At 59.3% G+C, this 20591-nt stretch overlaps 2 protein-coding genes across 6 annotated transcripts; one reads left to right on the top strand and one right to left on the bottom strand.

The window, feature by feature from the left end:
* Positions 1-4801: 4801 nt before the first annotated feature.
* LOC116595838 (collagen alpha-2(I) chain-like) lies at positions 4802-6804 on the bottom strand. The gene is made up of 3 exons (XM_032352619.1): positions 6726-6804; positions 6101-6429; positions 4802-6066 (listed from the first exon to the last, which is right to left on the bottom strand). The coding sequence occupies exons 1-3, from the start codon at positions 6802-6804 to the stop codon at positions 5566-5568; spliced, it is 909 nt and encodes a 302-aa protein (XP_032208510.1). The 3' UTR covers positions 4802-5565.
* On the top strand, positions 6769-20545 carry TCFL5 (transcription factor like 5). Of its 5 annotated transcripts, XR_004287370.1 has the most exons (7): positions 6770-7533; positions 8479-8665; positions 8924-9086; positions 10629-10875; positions 12652-12793; positions 13683-13782; positions 13865-14311. XR_004287370.1 is itself a non-coding variant. In XM_032350103.1 (6 exons), the coding sequence occupies exons 1-6, from the start codon at positions 6803-6805 to the stop codon at positions 15062-15064; spliced, it is 1536 nt and encodes a 511-aa protein (XP_032205994.1). In that variant the 5' UTR covers positions 6769-6802; the 3' UTR covers positions 15065-15508. The 5 variants fall into 5 exon arrangements, 4 of the variants coding, with proteins under 4 accessions (XP_032205994.1, XP_032205995.1, XP_032205993.1 ...); XM_032350103.1 differs by lacking the exons at positions 13683-13782; positions 13865-14311 and adding an exon at positions 14999-15508 and having other exon boundaries at positions 6769-7533; XM_032350104.1 differs by lacking the exon at positions 13865-14311 and having other exon boundaries at positions 13683-13844.
* Positions 20546-20591: the final 46 nt, after the last annotated feature.

Here is a 20591-nt window from a genome sequence, read left to right on the forward strand (position 1 = left end):
TCCCTTTCTCACCTTGAGCCCCCCTACTCTGCTGTGGGCAGAAGCGGGGACATCCTTTCCGGCAGGACAGGCTCCCGTCCTAGCGGAGCTCACAACCAACTCCGGGGGCAGAGGGGCAGCCCACGAAAGTCCCTGGAACCTGCTGGGGAGCCTGAGGGGCCAGCCGTGACCACGTGGAGGGCCGCTCTCCAGAGAGCTGCTGGCCACCCAGACCCTACAGGTCGGAAGACCCAGCTCTGCAGGACAGACGCTGAGGAGTGCCGAGCACGGCGCCCTGGAGCCATGAGCCATCAGGCCGGCGGGCTGCCGCCAGAGGGGTCTCCCCAAAATGTCAGAAAACTGGGTCCCATTCTAAAATCCTCGGTCCGTCGTCTACTCAGACGCTTGGTCTCGTGTGTGTTCACCCCAAAGCCCGTCTTCCAGAGGCTCCGCGTAGCCCCCCCTGCAGCACCAGGCGGCGCCGTCCTCACCTTGCCATCATCTGTCGCCCCATCAGCCCTCCCACTTGCGACCCCGTGCAGCCAGTGTCGCCCACAGTCCGGGACCCACGAGCTGTGTGTGACTCTCCAGGAGCCCAACTAGCGAGGGGTCCTGCTTGAGGATGTGGCCAGGCAGGGCAGTCCCTGGGACCTGAAAGCCACAGTGTCACCTTGGGGTGGGGGTGCCACCAGGCTGTGGCCCGTAGTCCTGGTGCTTTGCCGGCTGGGCTGCACGGTGCAGAGGCAGCTGTAAGGGGGTATGAAAGGAGCAGGTTCGCAGAGCGCTGGGAGGGGCTGGGCCTCCACGGGGACAACACTGAAGAGGCTGGGCACCTTCCCCAGCTCCACCCTCCACCCCACTAGTCCAAGGACCTGCCTAGAGGCAGTGCCGGGTAGGGGGTGAGGCCCGCAGGGACTGCTCTTGAAGGGGCCCTGAGCGAGGGGCCAGACAAGCACAGGCCCCTGTGGACAAGCCCAACTGAGGGCCTCGGAGGGGAAGGAGGGAAGGGGGCCCTCCGCCCCGGGCTGCTGGGTCTCCCTGTGAGGCCTGTGGCTTGCACTTACCATAGGACCCTGGGGGGAAAAGGGAGCACTGAGAGGCCCTGTGACTGGAAACCCACAGTGACTGTTGGTGACATTTGTCGGTTTCCTTGCATCTTCTTCCCCGCTTTTCTTTCACGAAATTGGGATTCGGTAATTTTTTTTTTAAGATTCTATTTATTTGACAGACAGAGATCACAAGTAGGCAGAGAGGCAGGCAGAGAGAGAGGGGGAAGCAGGCTCCCCGCTGAGCAGAGAGCCCGATGCGGGGCTCGATCCCAGGACCCTGAGATCATGACCTGAGCCGAAGGCAGCGGCTTCACCCACTGAGCCACCCAGGCGCCCCTGGGATTCTACACATTCTTATATGTTCTTTTATTTGTCTTATCCTGGATGATTCCTAAAGGCATCAAGTATTCATCAAAAGCATTATTTGTGTTTTTCTGCATTGTTCAAAATGTTCAAGTCCTTGTAGTTTGCGGAGAATGAATGCTCCCTGTAGGTCTCTGGGGTGGTAAGTGTCCACTCAGGAGAAGAGGAAATGAAAGTAGGGTTTTTGTTTTGTTTTGTTTTTTTAAGAGTCCCTTGTCTTTTTTTTTTTTTTTAAAGATTTTATTTATTTATTTGACGGGCAGAGATCACAAGTAGGCAGAGAAACAGGCAGAGAGAGAGGGGGAAGCAGGCTCCCCGCCGAGCAGAGAGCCCGACGTGGGGCTCGATCCCAGGACCCTGGGACCATGACCCGAGCGGAAGGCAGAGGCTTTAACCCACTGAGCCACCCAGGCGCCCCTGAAAGTAGGGTATTAAGTAAACCAAGATACAGGCCGCGGTGGGGGGATGCGGCCATCCAGAAACAAGCCCTCCTGGTGGACTCTCTGGCCCCTTTCTCTGTGCCGATGCTGACAGCTGCACCGCCAGGGAAAACACTTAGGAAACGCCCAACCAACCGAGATTTTAAACAGAGCTTTGTCCGCGTGCCTCACGCAAACCCAGAGGCAGGCAGTCGCAAGGGGCAGAGTGGCCTCGGTGTCCCGGACAGCCGTCGTCGTCGCCGCAAGAAGGCTGCTCGGCCGGCATCGCCTCCTCCCCGCAGAGCCTCGCAGGGCCTCACCCGCCTGCGCTTCTGGTCCCGCGCTGTCGGCCGCGCGCACTGCCACGCGGCCGGCCCTAGGGCAACGCCACAGGTCGCACACAGCCGGTGAGCACGGAGGGGCTGAGCCACCACGGACACAGCGTGGGTCACCGCGGCGGGCCGAGCCCCGGCACAAGCGCGCGCCGCCGCAGGAAGCGCATCCAGAGCCACCAGGCCACCCGCGCGAAGACTCGCCGGTTTCCGACCAGGGACGTCTCCAGCTAAACGCCAGCCCCGGCGCGGCCCCCAGCGCGGCCCCAGCAAGAACCCCCAACCCGAGCACTGACCTCAGCACCGCCCCCAGCTCGGCCCGGAGCAAGGCAGCTCCCCGACCACCGCCCCAGCACCGCCCCCCAACCCCGCCCCCAACCCCGACTCTAGCTCGCCCCCAGCCCCGCCCTCAGGACGACCCCAGCAGGCCCCCCCCCCCCAGCACCGCCCCCAACCCCAACTCTAGCTCGCCCCCAGCACCGCCCCCAACCCCGCCCCCAACCCCGACTCTAGCTCGCCCCAGCCCCGCCCCCAGCACCGCCCCCAACCCAACTCTAGCTCGCCCCCAGCCCCGCCCCCAGGACGACCCCAGCACGGACCCCAGCACCGCCCCCAGCACCGCCCCCAACCCCGACTCTAGCTCGCCCCCAGCCCCGCCCTCAGGACGACCCCAGCACGCCCCCAGCACCGCCCCCAACCCCGACTCTAGCTCGCCCCCAGCACCGCCCCCAACCCCGCCCCCAGGACGACCCCAGCACGGACCCCAGCACCGCCCCCAGCACCGCCCCCAACCCCAACTCTAGCTCGCCCCCAGCACCGCCCCCAGCCCCGCCCCCAGGACGACCCCAGCACGGACCCCAGCACGGACCCCAGCACGCCCCCGGCACCCCTGAAGGCTCTCAGCCACTCCTTAAACCACGTTTCCAGGGCTCCTGGGTGGCTCAGTGGGTTAAGCCTTTGCCTTTGGCTTAGGTCCTGGTCTCAGGGTCCTAGATTGAGCCCCGCATCGGGCTCTGTGCTCAGCAGGGAACGTGCTTCCCCCTGCGCCTCCCTGCCTGCTTGTGATCTCTCTCTCTGTCAAATAGATAAACGAGATTTTTTAAAAATAATAAATAAATAAATAAACCATATTTTCTAAACTAGGACAACGGCAAAATCACGCCCCCACCTAACCGGATGCAGCCATCCTGAAAACGAGCCAATCCCAGGAGAAGACAGTCTCTCCCAAAACAAGCAGGGACAAGGTCAGCCACAGCTGCCGTGGTCCTCATCTCCACAGCTGACCACAAGGCCTTCTTCACCACCCAGTCTGTGCTCCCGGGCCGGACTCCCTGCCTGGTGGGAGCCCCGAAGACTTGCAAAGCCCGTCTGAATTGCGTCCTTGTACTTTTGCACCGATTTCAATCACAGGACTTGGGGGTGCCGGGAGGTGCCCTGGGAATCCTCCTGCATTCTGGGCATGTCCTGCAGACCCTCTGCCCCTTGACAGGCAGGCCCAATCAGCCTGGCCCATACAGTGTCCCTTCTTTGCCCCTTGACTCACTGGCACGAAGGGTCCCACAGGGCCAGGTGGCCGCCCCAGCCGACAGCCCAGTGACACCGTCCCTGCGTCCTCTGGACGAGGCTCTCTTCCGCTTGAACTGAGCCTTCTAGAACCAGACGTTGCAGGAACTGGCAGCAGAGATCCAGCTCGTGCATCAGGAGAGGGAACAGTGAGAGGAGCCACCCCATTTCCAGCTCTTGGTTCCCAGGTCCGTGAGTCCCGGCTGTGCAGGAGCGAGACAAGCTGGTTGCTGACCTCTAGCATGCGCTGTGCCCCAGAAGCGCCACCCAGCCCTGCAGATGCGGCCACCAAGCCGGCGCGGTGATGGAGTCTGCAAAAGGCCAAATGACCAAAATCCAGAACGCGGACCCCGAAGGCTGGTGAGGGTGTGTGGCCTCAGGCGCCCTTATCCACTGCCGGTGGGAGCACGACCCGGGGCAGCCAGCTTGGAAGGCGGTTTGCTGGTTCCTTACAAAAGGCTTAGAATGCGATCTGCAGCCAAACCGTTGGTGTGTATCCAAGGAAGGAGAAAACTCTTCTCCACACAAACACCTGCACGCGGACGTTTGGCAGCTTTATTCGTAACTGCCAAAACTCAGAAGCAACCAAGACGTCCTTCAGGAGGTGACAGACAGACACTCTGTGGGCCATCCAGACCACGGAATACTATTCAGGGCTAAAAAGAAAGGAGCCGTCAGAGCCCGAGAAGACATGGAGGAATTTTAACTGCATCTAACAAAGTGAAAGAAGCCAATCAGAAAAGGGCTCCACACGGGGTGATATCGGCGACACTGCGGAAAACAAAGACCAGGGGCTTCCGGGGGAAAAGTAGGGAGGGTGAGCAAGCAGAACACGGAGGAGTTTTAAGGAAAATACTCAGTCTGACACTCAACATACATGTTCAAAACATGTGTTTTGTTGGAATTTATACCTAAGCATATTTTTGAGTGATGGTTAGTGGTATTGTGTTTTAACCAATGGGCACATGTTCATTGCTAGAGTGTAAGATACAGTGATTTAAGATTTTATTTATTTATTTGAGAGAGAATGAAAGTGAGAACAATCACAGAGGGAGAGGGAGAAGCAGACTCTTCGCTAAGGGGAAAGCCTGAGGCGGGGCTCGATCCCAGGATCCTGGGACCATGCCGGCATCGGAGGGCAGACGCCCAACCGACTGAGCCGCCCAGGCGCCCGGGAGACATTGATATCTGAATGCTCTTCTTCTATTCCGTGACCATGGTGAGGTCAAGGTTTTTTGACATAGATCGTCAGGTTTTCTGCAAGGAAAGACAGCTGTACTTCTCTCTCAACCTGGTGCCGTCTCTTCCGCGTGCTTTCTCGGACAGAGTGGAGCTTCCTGTACAATAGTGAGCAGCACTGGTGACGGGCGACGTCCTTGCCTTTCGGATCCTCAGGGAAAGCAGTCAGTGTCGTACTGGAAAGTGTGATGCCGGCTCCAGGTATTTCATAGATACCCTGTGTCAGGTTGAGGACATTCCCTTCTACTCACGGCTTGCGGAGTTGGAGTTTTTATAGGGATCTTAGATTCGTCAAACACTCCCCCCCCGCCTTGGTCTGTTAATAGAATAAATGATGTTGGGCTGATTTTCAAATGTAAACAACACTCGTGTCACTGGAGTAAGCTCTATCTGGTCAAGATGTTTTATCCTTTTTCAAAAATGTCATTGGATTCCATTCGCAGACACTCTACTAAGAGTTTTTACATGTTTGTTCACGTCAGATGGTGCCCTGCGGTCTTCTAGTCCCGTAGCATCTTGGTGGTTCTGACATCAAGTCACGCTGGTGTAACAGTTTCACGTTCAACACTTGCCCTCCTGACACACGGCTCCCACGGATGGTGAGCTGTGGGCCCCGGTACCTCAACGGACTGTAGGACCCACCATGGGTCTTCGTAGACAATGACCAGGTGAGCCGCGCTGCCCTCCCGTCCTTGTCTTCGGAGTCCCTCTGGAATTCGGTCCTCTTGCATGCGTGGGACAGGGCCCTGCGGCGTGCTCAAGCAGCGGGGGCGGGAGACTCCCTCTCGCGCGGCACACTGGGCCTGGCCTGACCCTCATCGGGGCTCTGGGCTCCTCGGGGCTGCCTCTGAGGGCCGGGCAGACCCCGCGCTGCGCGTGTCGGTCCCGCTCCGCTGTACCGGGGGCGCGCCCCGCAGCGAAGCCAGGTCGTCGCCGCTCCGTGAACGCGCCGCGCACGCCCGCGGTCTGCAGGACGCCGAGCGCGAACCGGGCACGCTCCGCCGGGCCGGCTCTGCGCCTCCGGGGAGCGGACACCGCGGCGGACACGCCTGCGACCTTCACGGGGCTCCGCGCGTTCGCCCTTCGCGTCGGGGTCCTCGGACCCGCTGCGCCCGCACCGGATCGGGGCTCCAGGCCCCGCTGCGCCCGCACCGGACTCGGCTCCGGGCTCGATCCCGGCGATTCGGTGCGCGCCACGGCCCGGCCCGGAGGCTCCTCCGTCGGGGCGGCTCCGCCGTCCGTGCCCGCGCGGCTCCGCCGGCCCGGCCCGCCGCCCTCCGCAGAGCGTCGGGGCTGCGACACGGGGGAAGCGAGTGAAAACCGCGGCGGGCCCGACCTCGCCCCTGCTCCGAGAACCGACCGGCGGACGAGCGCCGCACGCTCGGGCCCACGGTCGCGCTCCGGCCCGGGCGCGGGTCACGCGGCGCACGCGGCCGGCGGCTCCCCTGGGAACCGCTACAGCGCACGCGCCCGCCGGCCCCGCCCCTCACCTGCGCGCGCAGCCTGCCGCCCCGCGGGCGCCCCCACCCCCAGCTGTCCACACTCACGCACACGCACACGCACACGCACACCTCCCGCAGCCGCGCGCACACACACACCTGCGCGCGCAGCACCGGGGCCGACCGCCGTCGGAGGCGGGGCGGGGCGCGGCGGGCCGGCGGCCGGGCGGTTGGCGGGGGGCGGGCCCGGGGGGCGGGGCCGCGGGGCAGGGGGTGGGGTTTCCGTTGCGGGGCGGGGCGGCGCAGGCGCGCTGCGGGCCCAGCGGTTTCCCGCCCCCCAACGTCGCCCGGCGAGGCCGCGCCGGCCCGGTGCCCGCCGGCCCCCCGCCGCGCGCGCGCGCCCCGCCGTTGGCTCCGGCATGTCGGGCCCCGGGCCGCGGGAGCCGCCGCAGGCGGGCGGGCCGGCGGGCCCCGAGGGCGCGGACGCGGCGCCGGGCGAGGCGGGGCTGAGCTTCACGACCACCGACCTGAGCCTGGTGGAGATGACGGAGGTGGAGTACACGCAGCTGCAGCACATCCTCTACTCGCACATGGAGGCGGCGGCGGCCGACGGCGAGCTCGACGCGCGCCTCAGCTCGGCCTTCCTGGCGGCCGCGGCGCCGGGCGCGGCGGCGGCGGGCGGCTTCGCGGCGGCGGCGGCGGGGGGCGCGGCGGCGGCGGCGGCGGCGGCGGCGGCGGCGGCCGCGGCGGCGGCGGGGGGCGCGGCGCCCGTGTACCCGGTGCTGTGCCCGCCCGCGCTGGCCGACGGCGGCTTCGCGGGCGCGGCGCCCTGCCTGGGCCACGTCGACTTCCAGGAGCTGCGCATGATGCTGCTGAGCGAGGCGGGCGCCCCCGCCGCCAACGCCGCCGCCGCCGCCGCGCCCCCCGCCCCCGCCGAGAAGACGCCGGGCGCCGACGGCCCCGGGGCGGGCGCGCCGCGGCCCAAGGCGCCCGACGGCGGCGGCAAGGAGAACGCGGAGGGCGCGCCCGAGGCGCGGGCCAAGTCGGCCGTGCGCGTCCGCCTGGAGGACCGCTTCAACAGCCTCCCCGCCGAGCCGCCGGCCGCCCCGCGCGGCGCCGAGCCCCCCGAGCCCGGCGTGGCGCTCAACAAGTGGGTGTCCCTCCCCGCCGCCCTCCCGGGAGGCCGGGCGGGGCCGGGGCGCGGGCCCGCGGGGTGCACACGGCCAGGCCCCGTGGAGCGGCCGCCCGCCCGGCGGGGCCCGGGTGTGGACAGGGTGACCCGGGAGCAGAGGCCGCCCGCCGCGCCGCAGCCTGGGTCTCCCCGCGGACGAGGCCGGGGCGGGTCTGGGTGGAGGTGGAGTCTCCGCGCGAGAGCGCCGGCAGGGCAGCCTCCTCCGGCCGGGTCTTCGCGGGGAGCAGACCCGCCTGGGTCCGGGCAGGGGCCGGGCGCCGGTGCCGAGCGAGTGGGCAGCGCAGACCCCGCCGCCGCGCGTGCGAGCGTGCGGTGTGCGCCCCGCGTCTGCACATGCCGGCCGGCGCCCCGAGCCCAGCGTGCGGGCGCTTCTGAGGACCAGACCCCTTGCACCAGGTCTTCCACCCAAATGTCAGGAGAGGCCTGTCCCCTCCCCACCGCGACTCAGCTTAGGGGTGACTCCACACACGGGGCAGACTTGGTGGCAGGGAAGTGTCCTGCAGGAAGCCAGCCCCTCCCTTGCGGCTCTCCTTCTGAAGAGGAACTGCGCAGGGGTGGGGGGGGTGGCCCTCGGCTCTCTGTCCCTCCCCACCCTGGGATTTTCCCCATTTTGTCCCTAGTCGCCAGATTTTGGAGAATGGCCAGAAAAAGAGCAAGAGAGATTGGTCTCAGGTGACATCCAGCGCCCTGGTCCTTCCAGGAGGAAGCTTGAGCTTGGCCACCGCCACGCTGCTTGAGCCTGGCTCTGTAGAGGTTTCGAGGAGGAGGGGTGCTCATCCTGCCAGATGCAGGCTGTCTAGACCGCCCGCGGCTAGCCGGGAGAGCGTGCTGGGGGTCACGGCCTTTGGCCGCTTGCCTGCCACATGGTCTTCACGCATCTCCGTGTCTCCTTTGTCTTGGCAGTTTGGTCACTCTTATCCGACATCCTTCCGAGTTCATGAACGTCCCTCTTCATCAGCAACAAAACAAATGCACAACGTTGGTAAAAAACAAAACCGCGGCAGCCGCCACCGCTTTGCAGTTTACATGCCCTCTGTTCACGGCGAACGCTTGCCCTGCCTCGGGGGCCTCGAGCCTCTCACAGACGCAGGTAAGGGGGGGACTCGCCAGGGCTGCTCTTTTGTACGAGATGGATTTTATTTTCATTAGGCCTGAAGGATTTTTCTTTCATTGAGCTTAATATCAAGCTTTAAAAATCAAGACCGTTCATGCGGTTTGGGAACGTCTTAAAGTCCTGGATGTACGCAGAGTTCCTCAAATTGCGCTACCGTCTTGGCCGTGGCTTCGGTTGGAGGGCATTTGGTTTGCGGGCGCGCTGGTAAACTTGCTGTCACCTCATTCTTTCCAGGGTTCTGGGAACCCGTGTTCTGTACTCGAAGCTGCCAAGCATCAGGACATTGGATTGCCTCGAGCATTCTCTTTCTGTTACCAGCAGGAAATTGAATCCACGAAACAGACTTTGGGCAGTAGAAACAAAGCCTTGCCTGAGCAGGTTTGGATTAAAGTAGGAGGTAAGCCATAAAGCAGAGGGAGCCCCGTCCTGCTGGCCTCTCGGCCGAGGGTGGGGACGGCAAGACGCCGAGTATAAACATGAAGTGGTCTCTTCTGTTTTAAAGATGTATCCTTATATTTGAGAGAGAGGGAGGGACCAAGCACACGAGCAGGATGAGAGGCAAGGGGAGAGAGAATCTCAGGCAGACCCCTGTTGAGCACAGAACCCGTGGCGGGGCTCGATCTCACGACCTGAGCCGAAATCGGGAGTCGGCCGCCAAACCGACTGAGCCACCCCACGCCCTCACACGTCATATTTATGCTTTGGACGGCGTCGTTGAGTTTGAGGGCTGCTTTGCCTCACTGGTGATCTCCGTAAACGGAAAAATGATAGACTTGCATAAATTCTGTTCCTTCAAGTTGCTGAAAGCACTTAATAGTTGTGCTTTTGTTTTTTTGTTTCTTATTTTATATTTCGTGAGTGGGACAGGAGTCTGAAACCTGCTAAAAGCTTTAGGAGACAGCCTGCAGATGGGCAAAGGTTTCAGTTGGCAGCAAGAGGCCATAAGCTGATTCAGAAAGTTTTAGAAAGAAACGGCCGAAGGCAGCTTGAACTTGGTTCACCTTGAGAGTGAGCTCTCAGCCCCTTTCTCCCTGCAAACAAAAGTATTTTTCGACTTAACTTCCAGAGCTGATGGGGGCGGGGCGGGGGTGGAGTGCTGCCTCCTCCAGGCAGTGGGTCTTTCTCCCTGTTCGGACTTTTTATGCAGAAGTAGGTGCTTCCGTGTGCAGAGTGAAGGGTTGGTGGTGACACAAGCCACATACTAATTCCTTTGCTTCAGGAACAAGACAGTCCCAGCGCCGTGTCTTCCTCGCAGGTCCCGATGTGAACGCTGTATGGAGGGACCCTTTGGCCACAGAGACTTAGGTCTCATTTGGCGTCTCGGGCATGCCTGTCACCGCACACAGGGGTCAGGTGCTGGCTGGCCTCGATGCGGTGGGGCTTGCTGTGTTCCCCGGGGACACGTAAGAGCTGGGACGTGGTTCCTCCTCCCAGGGGCGGAGTCGCTGGTCACCTGGGGGCACCTTGAGCCCTAGGGCACACAGGTCTTGTCCTCTTCTGAGCATGGGAGGTGGAGCACCTGCTGTCCCGTTAGAGTGACTGTATAAAAGAAAATCCTGGGGAGAAAATTTGTTTTTTCCATTCTGAACATCAGAAAAGTCAAACAACCTCTTGGTTTCCCTAGTCACAGACAGCAGCTAACACCTGTTGATAAATGAGGGACTTCGGACAAGGGTCTGTTGCTCACACACTGCTCGGGGTGTTTTAATTTAGTTACAGATTTATGTTCAGTTTTGTGCTTTGGAGCTTGGAGCTTTGCGCGAACGGCTTGTGCCGGTTACCGCAGTGGGTACGGCTCTCCCCGCTCAGTTCTGGGCGTTCTTCGCCCACTCGTGTGTCTGTTCAGGTTTGAAGAATGCCACGAAACACATTCGGCATTAGTGGGGACAAGTTAAGTAAAACAAAAAATTAAATGCCGCTCTTTCCTTCTTTTGCAAAGAAGAAGCGCTATGTAAGCAGGCCGTGAGTAAGAGGAACCGGAGTCGAGCGCGCCAGCTGGACACAGGTGGAGAACGAAGAGCCCTTGGAGAGATCCAGAACGTGGGCGAAGGCTCGGCCTCCACACAGGGCGCTTGGCCTCCCGCGGAGTCCTCGCAGGCAAACCTCGGGGAGCAGACCCAGAGCGGGCCCCAGGGAGGAAGGTCGCAGCGTAGGGAGAGGCACAACCGCATGGAAAGAGATAGAAGGTAACGCGTGCGCGCGCTTGTCGACGCGCAGGCTCGCTGCGGCTACGGGCGACGCCAGGCAGCTTACTCCTGAAACAGCAGTTCGGTTCTTTCTAAATGTGTTCCCAGTGGAGAAAAGTTGGCCGAGGAGATGCAGACTTGGTTCAGCTCGGTGGGCGGGGGTCCCCAGGGTCACCCCAGGTTTGATGATTCGCTGGGAAGACTTAGAGCTGTGACCCATCACAGAGAAAGGACACAGCAAATTTAGCCAAGGTGCTTGGGGAGAAGTCCGGGAGCCAGACGCGAGCTCTTGGGTGTCGCCTCCCAGACACGCTCTGCTCCCTCGGCCCCTGGTCCTGAGGCCGGCGAGCTTCCCAGCGGGGAACGCTCGTGAGAGACTCAGGGCCCCAGGATTTTATTGGCAGAGCGGGTCACGGGGACATTCCCTCCCTGGTGAGCCCCAGAAGGAGAGCCAGCGCTCAGCATGAACCGTATTGTTTGTACCAACATTTTAGGCACAGTTAGGCACCTCACTAGTGGTGCTGGGAACCCTCCCGAGGCTGCAGTTCCCCGCAGCCGTCAGTCGCCGGCCGTGTGAGCGGGCCTCGGGAGACCGCTGCGCTGCGCTGCACACCGGGGCACCCAGCTTTGCCTGTTTCTTTTAAGAATGTTGGGGAGGGAGGGGGTTAAAACTGTTATTTAGGTCGTTTTAGCTGCAGATTTTATTTAGAATTTTATTTAGATTTTACATAGAACCAAAAGGTGGTTAATTTCTCTGTATTGCAGCTGGGTTTTTACTCGATGTTTCCGTAACATAATTAAGGTAGTTAACATAGTCCTTGACGGGAAGTTCGCCCCAGTCTCCTGTCCGCAGCCCGGGGCGAGGCAGGTATGTAGCTCCAGCTCCCGCTCCGGCGCTGACCTGAGGCAGTTCATTTCTTTTTAAGGGACGTGTTACAGCTAGCTAGCCCGCCTGTGGTCCTTCTTAGGCCTGCTCACACACGCACGCGCACACGGACACGCGCACACGCTCCATCAGACTGAAGGACGTCTGTGAGCTCCAAAGGGCAGCCTTCCCACCCTGCCATTTCATCAGCGTTTCCTGGGTACCTGCCGTGGGAGGACCCTTCCCCGGGGGTGGGCAGCCTGCCGTCCCCTAGGGCACTGCCGGTTCGCTCCCTCACCTCCGTGCCTCGTCGGGGACGTCGATCTGACCCCTGCACGGACTGGAGATCAGCGTCCGCTGTTGGGTTTGCCTGACGAGATCCCCGCGACCGCTCCACGTGTGCACGCGGGAAGGTGGGCAGCAAGGGTCGCGCTCTGTCTGCTGCCCTGTGTCCGCGTCTCTAGGACGTGGCACGACGCCGAGTGTCCTCTGTGAGCGTTACTGTGGTCTGATTGTAAGGGCCAGTTGTGATTTAAGTTCTCTCTAAAATTACCTCTAAAAAGACTGGGTTTCGGGGTCTTAGCAGGCGGGCGGTCCGTGGTCCTTCTGTGAGCCGGGGCCCCTTGGCGGTCAAAGCTGTGACGTGGCTGTGGATGAGTCCTTGGCACATGGAGAGCAGAGTCGTGACTCCTGAGTAAGGAACGGTCTACCCAGGGAAAGAGCACACGCAATTTTGCTTCCCATTTGGGGGGTTTGGCTCTGTCCTTGGTCTAGAGACTTGAACCTGGCCCTTGCTCCTGGCCCACGAGCAGGACCGTCCCAGCGGAGTGCAGCCGAGTGCCAGGGGCCAGGCCAGGAGCAGTGGCCTGGCGCCTGCTTCTCAGCGTGATTACTTTGGATTTTGCCTGTAGGCGCAGGATCCGCATTTGCTGTGATGAGTTGAATCTTTTAGTCCCTTTCTGCAACGCGGAGACGGACAAGGCGACCACCCTGCAGTGGACCACGGCGTTCCTGAAGTACATTCAGGAAAGACACGGAGACTCTCTCAAAAAGGTCAGTAATGAGGGCAGGTGCAGTCTCAGAATGTTATAAACCTACAAGTGATTTTTTTGTCCATTTTTCCCTAAGATACCCCCGACGGTCCTTTGTTTCCTGGAATCCAGTGTTGGATACTGAGTTTGCTTTGAGCAAAAGCTCGTTAGTGTTGGAGCGTGTCACTTATGGACCGATGGTCCCAGCCTGGGTCAGTTCGCTGACCTGCGGCGTCCGAGTGACAGCCTGGGCTGCAGGCAGCGGACCGGATGGGGCTCGCCCGGGTTTCGGGCACCCGTTACCCTATGACAGCTTCACGAAGGGTTGACGTGAGACGAGTTAGGCAGGAAGAGAGAGGCAGATAGCGTCCAACAGTCTGGAACCCACGTGCATTCAGAAGGCGCGGAAGAGATTCTCTTCCATGGGCTGGGTGAGCGGGGACAACATGGGGGCCCTGGGGCCCGAGCACCTGGACCCTGAGTGCAGCCAGAACCACCTTGACCCTGTCTGTTTGGTCCCGGGGCAATTCCAGCGAGCGAGCGCGGCTCCTGGCGGGGCCGATCATGTGGTGTGAGCGGGACCCCCTTCCTCGGGGGTCAGATGGGAGAACGGGGCGCTCCCGGCATTGGCTTCACTGCTCTGCCCTGGGGGGCGCCTCGGCTCCCGGTGCCGGCCTCAGCGTGCTGGCGGTCAGGCTGAGCGCGGCTGAGGCCCTGGGGGGTCCAGCCCCGCGCACCCCAACGCTGCTCCCTGTCCAGGCCATCATGGGGCTGCTGTGGTCGCGGCGTCTGGCAGGGACCGAGCTGAGGTTGGCGCGTCGATGCGAAGCCTTTTCCAAAGAGCCTCCTGCGTGTGGATCGCGCGGGGCAGGGCCCGCGGCTGTGTTTCCGTCCCCACTCTGCCTCCGCAGGACCCCGCGGCATCGCCCGTGTGATCGCGTCTCCGAGCGGCATTTGCGTCCCGCTCCCTCCCGGTGACTCGCTTCCGGTGACCTGCGGCTCGCGTTTGAGGTTATGTGTTCGAGGGAGGCTGTGAATTTTAATAAAATGATGCTCTTGTGCATTTTTTTAAAGCTTTTTTTCTTGATTCCAGCCAGTTAGCGCAGCGTGGTGGTGTCCGTGGCAGGTGTAGGACAGAGGGGCACGTCCGGCCGCCGCCCGGAGGTCGGCAGCACAGGCGTCCGCCTTCCTGCCCGTCCCGGCCCCCGCCGCCGCCCGCGCCCGCTCTGCTGGCCGTCTGTGGGCTCTGGAGTGCAGAGTCTGTTTCTTTGTTTTTCTTAAGGGATGAGGCATTTAATTAGGTTCTTTGTAAGAATTTAGAACGCCGCTTTGTGAGGGCCAAGTCTGTCTGGGAGAAAACACTGAGCAGCGGTGGCCCTGAACGGAGCAGTGGCTTTGCGCCACGGCAGAGTCCGGGGCCTGCGGCGGTCCGCCCGGCCTCGCGCGTCCGCCGCCTCCAGCTTCTGTTCTCCGTGTGGACGCTCTCGCCCTCCCGCGTCTGGGTTCTGCAGATTCCCGCGGGAGGCGTCAGCGAGGCTCCAGGGATTTTCACGCTGCGGGTTTGGGCAGGGGTGGCGGTGGCGAATTTCCGATGCGATCCACCGCGGAGTTCCACTGAGGGCCAGAGGCGCAGGCCTAAGTGGCAAAGCCGGTGCGCGCGGCTGCAGGGAAACCCGCCGTCTTGCCTCCACATCGCCTGGCGGGGCCCGGCTCGGTGGTCCCCGGGGGATGCGGGCTCATGCCTGCTCACGTGCTCGCTGGGAGGTCACCCCCGCCCCCAGCTCAGCAGCCCGCAAGGCTCGTCTCCGGAGGAAGACCTCGACACTTCTCGAGGTTTACCCGCTGGGGCCCCGACCGCCCTCATCACCGCCGGCTGCATCTGCAACAGTTGCGCGAACTTTCCGTCTCTTTCCAGGCCTGGACTCAGCTGCCGAGTGCCTGGCCCGCTCCGGCCCCTCCGGAATGCACGGCGGATGGGGAGCGCCCGCCCGTGCGGAGGCGGGGTTGGGCTTTCGGCCACGGCTGTGTTTCCCCTTCTGGCGCTTTCACCTGCGGGTTACCTTCTCCGCCTCGGGCCGCACCCGCCTTCTCGGCTCTCCCGCCCGCCGTCTTGCAAGACGGGACAAGAGTCCATTTCTTGTTTGACTTCTCTCTTTTTTTCCTTGGCTGCTGTGTTTTCTTTCTTAAATTCCACGTGGGAGTGAAACCATACGACTCTGCTCCACAGAGTTCACGCGCACGATCCCCTCTGGTTCCGACCACGTCGATGCAAAAGCCGGTCTTCGTCCCCTGACGGAGGCGCCGTGGCCACATCTTGCCGTCCGTCCGCGCGTCCGTGAAAGGGCATCTCGGTCCCTCGCACAGCTCGCCTACGGCGGACCTCGCTGCTCTGGGCGCTCGGAGCGTGTCTCCCTTCGCGCCACGGCGTCCGCATCTTTGGGGGAAATACCCGCAGTGCGATTGCTGGGTCGTAGGCAGCTCTCTTGTCAGCTTCCTAAGGGAGCTCCGTGCTGTTGTCCAGAGTGGCCGCACCAGCCTGCGTCCCCGCCGACGGTGCGGGAGGGTCCCCCTTTCTCCACGTGCTCACCAGCGTCTGTCGTTCCTGACTGGTCAGTTCCAGCCGTTCTGACTGGCGCGATGATGCTCATGATGCCGGGTGATGTTGAGCAGCTTTTCATGTGTCTGTTGCCACCCGGATGTCTTCTTTGGAGAAAAGCTTTTATATTTTTGAAGATGATTTGGGGCACCTGGGTGGGCTCAGTCGTTAAGCCTCTGCCTTCAGCTCAGGTCATGATCCCAGGGTCCTGGGATCGAGCCCCTCATCGGGCTCCCTGCTCAGCGGGGAGCCTGCTTCTCCCTCTCCAGCTCCCCCTGCTTGTGGTCCCTCTCTCGCTGTGTCTCTCTCTGTGATAAATAAAATCTTTTAAAAAAAACAAAAATGGAAATGATTTAACGTTTGGCCTGGTGTACCTGTTAGCGGTGAGTTATTAATATGATTCATCCGTAAGTGATGACGGCACTCAGCTCACAGCAGACCTGTTAACTGTCTTTGTATGTACTCCGAGACCAGATATGTTAAAACTCATGTCTTATATCTCATGTATAAACATGGCTTGGGTGGGCCTGGCAGGAGCAAAACCTCCCTGCGGAGACCTGGGACCAGCGCTGCAGCCAGGCACTGCCAGGCCACAGCCCTGGTCCCAGGTCTCACTGCCGGGCGCTCCCTGTGGGCTGGTCCTACCCTTTCGGAGTTGGGGCATCTGTGCCCTTGTCTCTCGGCGGCCGTGGGTGTCCCAGCTTCTGGTCTTATTCTGCTCTGTTGGCTTTTGTGGGAGAGCACACGGTAGTGTTTTTTCCCGTTGTAATTTGCTTCTATGTTGTTCTGAAAGCTTACCTTCTTTATTTTTTTGTAGTTTTAATCTTTCTGACATCTTGAGTTTAAAAGCTTTTGGTCTGTTTTTCACATTTATTTATTACGTTTTCATAAGCGAAGATGGTCTGTATAAAGAAACAGTTTCTTGAAAGTTTGCTGAGACTTTCGTTGTGACCTCTTCTGTGGTCAGTTTTTAAAAGTTCTGTATTTATTTGGAAAAAACATGTATTGTCCATTTGGTGAGCTCTGCGTTTGTTAGGTCGGGACCATTAATAGCGACTCAGATCCTTGCTCTCGGGACACCTGGGGGGCTCAGTTGGTGAAGCCGCTGCCTTCAGCTCAGGTCTTGGTCTCAGGGTTCTGGGATCGAGTCCTGCATCGGGTTCTCTGCTCAGCGGGGAGCCTGCTTCTCCCTCTCCAGCTCCCCCTGCTTGTGTTCCCTGTCTCGCTGTGTGTCTCTGTCATAAATAAGTAAAGTCTTAAAAAAAAAAAAAAAAAAAGGAAAGAAATTTGCTTTTTTTAAGTTTGGTTTTACTTATGTCATCTCCACACCCAACTTGGGGCTCAAACTCATGACCCCAAGGTCAAGAGTCACACGTTCTTCCTGCTGAGCCAGCCAGGTGCCCCCCAAAGTCGCTCTTTCTATCAGGCGTTCTCATATTTACAAACCTAATGTGCCTATCAGCTTTGTCTAGACGTCACCTCAGGGTGTTCTGACTCGTAAAACTCCCTTGAAACTCCATCATTTCACTGAGACAGCAGCTGCCGGCTCGCCTCTGGCCCCGGTAAGGAGGTGCCGGGGCCCCAGGGAACCCAGCCCGCACCGCGGCGCCCCACTGCTGGCAGAAGTGTGCAGAGCCGGGTGGACGCCCAGCGCTCACCTTGTCGTGTGCACGACGTTCCCGTAGTCTCGAGTACTTTCTTTGTCAGAAGTGACGGTTTCCTTCTTTGTGACTTTTACATTACTTTTTTATTATTCTCAGAGGTAAATTCTACCTTCTCATATATGGGCAAATATTTTACATTTTGGGCTTTTGAATGTCAGGATATACATAGGAAGTTGTCAAAATGTGGCTCATCTTAGACCCTCAAGCCCTTTAAAGTTCGGGAAGAAAATAGATCTGAGCAGGTATAGCCCGAGTGCGGGTGGCAGGAAGCGCACTGCGGCCACCGCTGGTGGGCCTGGTGTTATCAGTGCAGCGCGGTACTCCTGCGTCCCTTGGTGGATGTGAATCCAGGAGGAACCCGCTACAGCCCAGCGACAAAGACAACATGATTCAAAACCAGCAAAGGATTTGAGTACCTTCTTCCAAAGAAGATAAACAAATGGCCCACAGGTCCGTGAGCAGATGTTCAACATCCCTGATCGTCCGGGAAATGCAGATCCAAACCATGGGGCTCTGCCGCATGCGCCCAGTGGGTGTGGCCGGCACGTACAGACGGACAGACAGACAGGTGGAATCGCAGGCCTCAGAGCGGAACCCTGTGCAGCTGCTGTGGAAAATGGGGTGACAGTTCTCAGAAAGTCAGAATTGCCAGATGGGCTGTTGCATTTGTGGGTGGGGATCCGGGTGGACACTTGTTTGGGAATGTTCACAGCAGCCTGGACGTGGAGGCCCCCAAATGTCCATCAGCAGAGGAGTGGATAAGCACAGCGTGTGCACCGACAGCAGAATGTGGTTCGGCCACGGCCCGGGTGCCCCCGAGGCTGCCGCTCACGGAAGGACAGCTCCTGTGCCAACCTCTGTGTGGTCCCAATTCGTACGCAGAAAGTGGGATATGGGGTGGGTGCTGGGGGAGGGCGACAGTCCGTGTCTCATGGGGACAGAGTGCCGTGGGGGGGGTGATGAAAAGTCAGAAACCGTGCTGGTCACATGGCACCGTGAAGGTAGTGCCACTGGGTAAAACTGTTTAAAGTGGCTGAAATGGGAAACTTAATGTTCTGTATTTTTTTTTACCATAATAGAAAATCTATAAACATAAATTTAATTTTTAAGAATGTTATGCTTTAGGGGTACCTGGGTGGCTCAGTGGGTTAAAGCCTCTGCCTTCGGCTCAGGTCATGATCTCAGGGTCCCGGGTTCGAGCCCCGCATCGGGCTCTCTGCTCCACGGAGAGCCTGCCTCCCTCTCTCTCTGCTGCCTCTCTGCCTACTTGTGATATCTGTCAAATAAATAAAAAAGATCTTAAAAGAAAAAAAAAAGAATGTTATGCTTTAAAAAAAAAAAAATTACGGAAACGTACCCATGCACAGACATGGGGAGAGCAGAGCACAGAGCTCCGGTGTTCCTCGGACACAAGGGCGTGTTGTCAGCACCCCCGTCCTGTGGCCCTCGATGGGTGGTTTAAAGCCTTCCACAGATCTCTCAGTTTCATTCTCAAGGGCATCTCTGAATGTAGACACGTGGTTAAACAGCCACACCGCATCCAGACGCCCCGATGGGCTTGCAGCCGCCTCTGTGCTGCCCACTCCCCTGTCCAGCCGAACGTTGGTTGGTGGTGCTCAACATCGCTGAGTACACGATGGCTTCCTCCTTTCCTCCCTTTCCTTTTTTAAAAGATTTTATTTATTTGACAGACAGAGATCACAAGCAGGCAGAGAGGCAGAGAGAGAGAGAGGAGGAAGCAGGCTCCCCGCTGAGCAGAGAGCCCGATGCGGGGCTCGATCCCAGGACCCTGGGATCATGACCTGAGCTGAAGGCAGCGGCTTAACCCACGGAGCCACCCAGGCGCCCTCCCCCTGCATCCTTTTTTGGCTGAAGAGATGGAACCCCCGTGCCGTGGCCTTTCCCGCCTTGTACGTTTCGCGTACCCCGATCTTTGTTTCCCAGAGGCTGAGGAGATCAGGCCATGTGCTTGCTCTCGCCTTTTGTGAGCTTGGGGCTGCCCGGTGCGCTCAGGAAACGGCCAGTCTGACCCTGCTGTGAAGCCCGGGACTTGTCTAAGTGCCTAGAAGCAGAGAGCAGGAGCAAGGGCCACGGTGGACAGGGCTCCGCGGGAGCCCCAGCTTCCAGAGCCAACCCCTGATGCCAGGCCCGCCGCTGGCATCACTCCCGCCGTGTGCCCGGGGTAGTGATGGGCCCGGTGTCTAGTGGGTGATGGAAGTTCTGCAGGGAGACGGCAGTGATGCTGCGGGAAGCCGGCCCGGCAAAAGCGCACACACGTGAGAATGGTTAAGTAGCGTGCAGAGTTTACTGTGGTAGAAAACACAAGTGTAGGTGTTTAAGTAAAGAAGCCTTTTTAATATGGATGGGTATGACAGGAATTACTGGAAAATTAATCGTAGGTGTAAATGTGACTCTTTGAGAAAAACGTTTGAATCCCTGTTTTCACCCCGCACACCCCCTTACAAGAGGTGACGTGAGTTTGTGGATGACACGTTTCCATCTTTTGAAGTAGTTTAGGTCATAATTTCAACCTTTGGTGTATTTTTAATTTTTTGTAATCTTATTTATTCATCTTAAGTAATCTCTACACCTAGCGTGGGGCTTGAACTCACGACCCAGGATCCAAGAGCTGCCCACCGCCACTCGCTGAGCCGGACGGGCGTCCCCAGCCTTGTCTGTTTGGAGATAGTTTCTGAGTCCGTAAATTCACAGCATTAATGGTTCTTTCTCAATTTCAGGAATTCGAGAGTGTGTTTTGTGGTAAGACTGGCCGAAGGCTCAAGTTGACCAGACCGGACTCCTTGGCGGCCCGTCCTGCGCAGGAGAGCCTACAGAGCAGCCCGGCCATGGACGTCAAGTGACAGGAAGGGACCGCCAGTTCCGGCAGCGGCGGCGGCTGCCCGGGGCCCCCAGCGTCCGCGCGGCCCTGGAGCCCCGGCGATCTGGCTCTGGGGGACGTGAGTCCAGCTGAGGGGCCTCCGCGGGGACGTCACAGCACGTTTTGTAGAGATGTTTGTCTAGAACGAAATCCTTAGCCTTTCGTGTCCTCTTACACCATTTGGGGATGAAGACATGTTGACAATTAGCAAGAAACTTTTCAATTATCCGCCTGATTCCATCATGTTTTCTTAACATGATAACTTCAAAAATTAACATCCTTTGTAATTTCCTTAGTCTTCCAAGGTGCACCGCTTTTTACTTATTTTATTTACATTTTAAATATGCCCACTTAGCAATTGGAACAAGTTAAATTGTTCTCGATTAGAAGTAGTTTGGAAATTTTACTCCTTTGTTTCTCCCTCCCGCTGTGCTGACTTCCGGTGACATGGGACCGTGTTCTGTGACGCGGTCCGTGTCCAGCCTTGTCGCTGGACATTTTCCAGAGACTCCCTTTGAAGCCACTTTTGCCCGTAAAGGAGATATTGTCACCGTGGATTCCTTCAATGCCCTCATTTTCATATTCAGAGTCATTACTTGGTGTGTAATAAACTAGTGTTTGGAACTGAGGTTTTCACACGAGTGGCTTTATTTATCACAACAGATAATAGTGGGTTTTCTCG

This window comes from Mustela erminea, chromosome 7 (genome assembly GCF_009829155.1).
Source record: "Mustela erminea isolate mMusErm1 chromosome 7, mMusErm1.Pri, whole genome shotgun sequence".
Lineage (NCBI taxonomy): Eukaryota > Metazoa > Chordata > Mammalia > Carnivora > Mustelidae > Mustela > Mustela erminea.

What these genes read in the sequence shown, in the direction of transcription:
- LOC116595838 (XM_032352619.1), bottom strand. Translation starts at nt 6,804, where the DNA reads ATGCCGGAGCCAACGGCGGGGCGCGCGCGCGCGGCGGGGGGCCGGCGG. An exon ending in GCGCGGCCTCGCCGGGCGAC is followed by an intron (nt 6,430 to 6,725) that starts GTTGGGGGGCGG and finishes CGCGCAGGTGAG; the next exon opens with GGGCGGGGCCGGCGGGCGCG. An exon ending in GGATCGAGCCCGGAGCCGAG is followed by an intron (nt 6,067 to 6,100) that starts TCCGGTGCGGGC and finishes CTGGAGCCCCGA; the next exon opens with TCCGGTGCGGGCGCAGCGGG.
- TCFL5 (XM_032350101.1), top strand. Translation starts at nt 6,803, where the DNA reads ATGTCGGGCCCCGGGCCGCGGGAGCCGCCGCAGGCGGGCGGGCCGGCG. An exon ending in GGTTTGGATTAAAGTAGGAG is followed by an intron (nt 9,087 to 10,628) that starts GTAAGCCATAAA and finishes TCTTTTGCAAAG; the next exon opens with AAGAAGCGCTATGTAAGCAG. An exon ending in ACGGAGACTCTCTCAAAAAG is followed by an intron (nt 12,794 to 19,769) that starts GTCAGTAATGAG and finishes TCTCAATTTCAG; the next exon opens with GAATTCGAGAGTGTGTTTTG.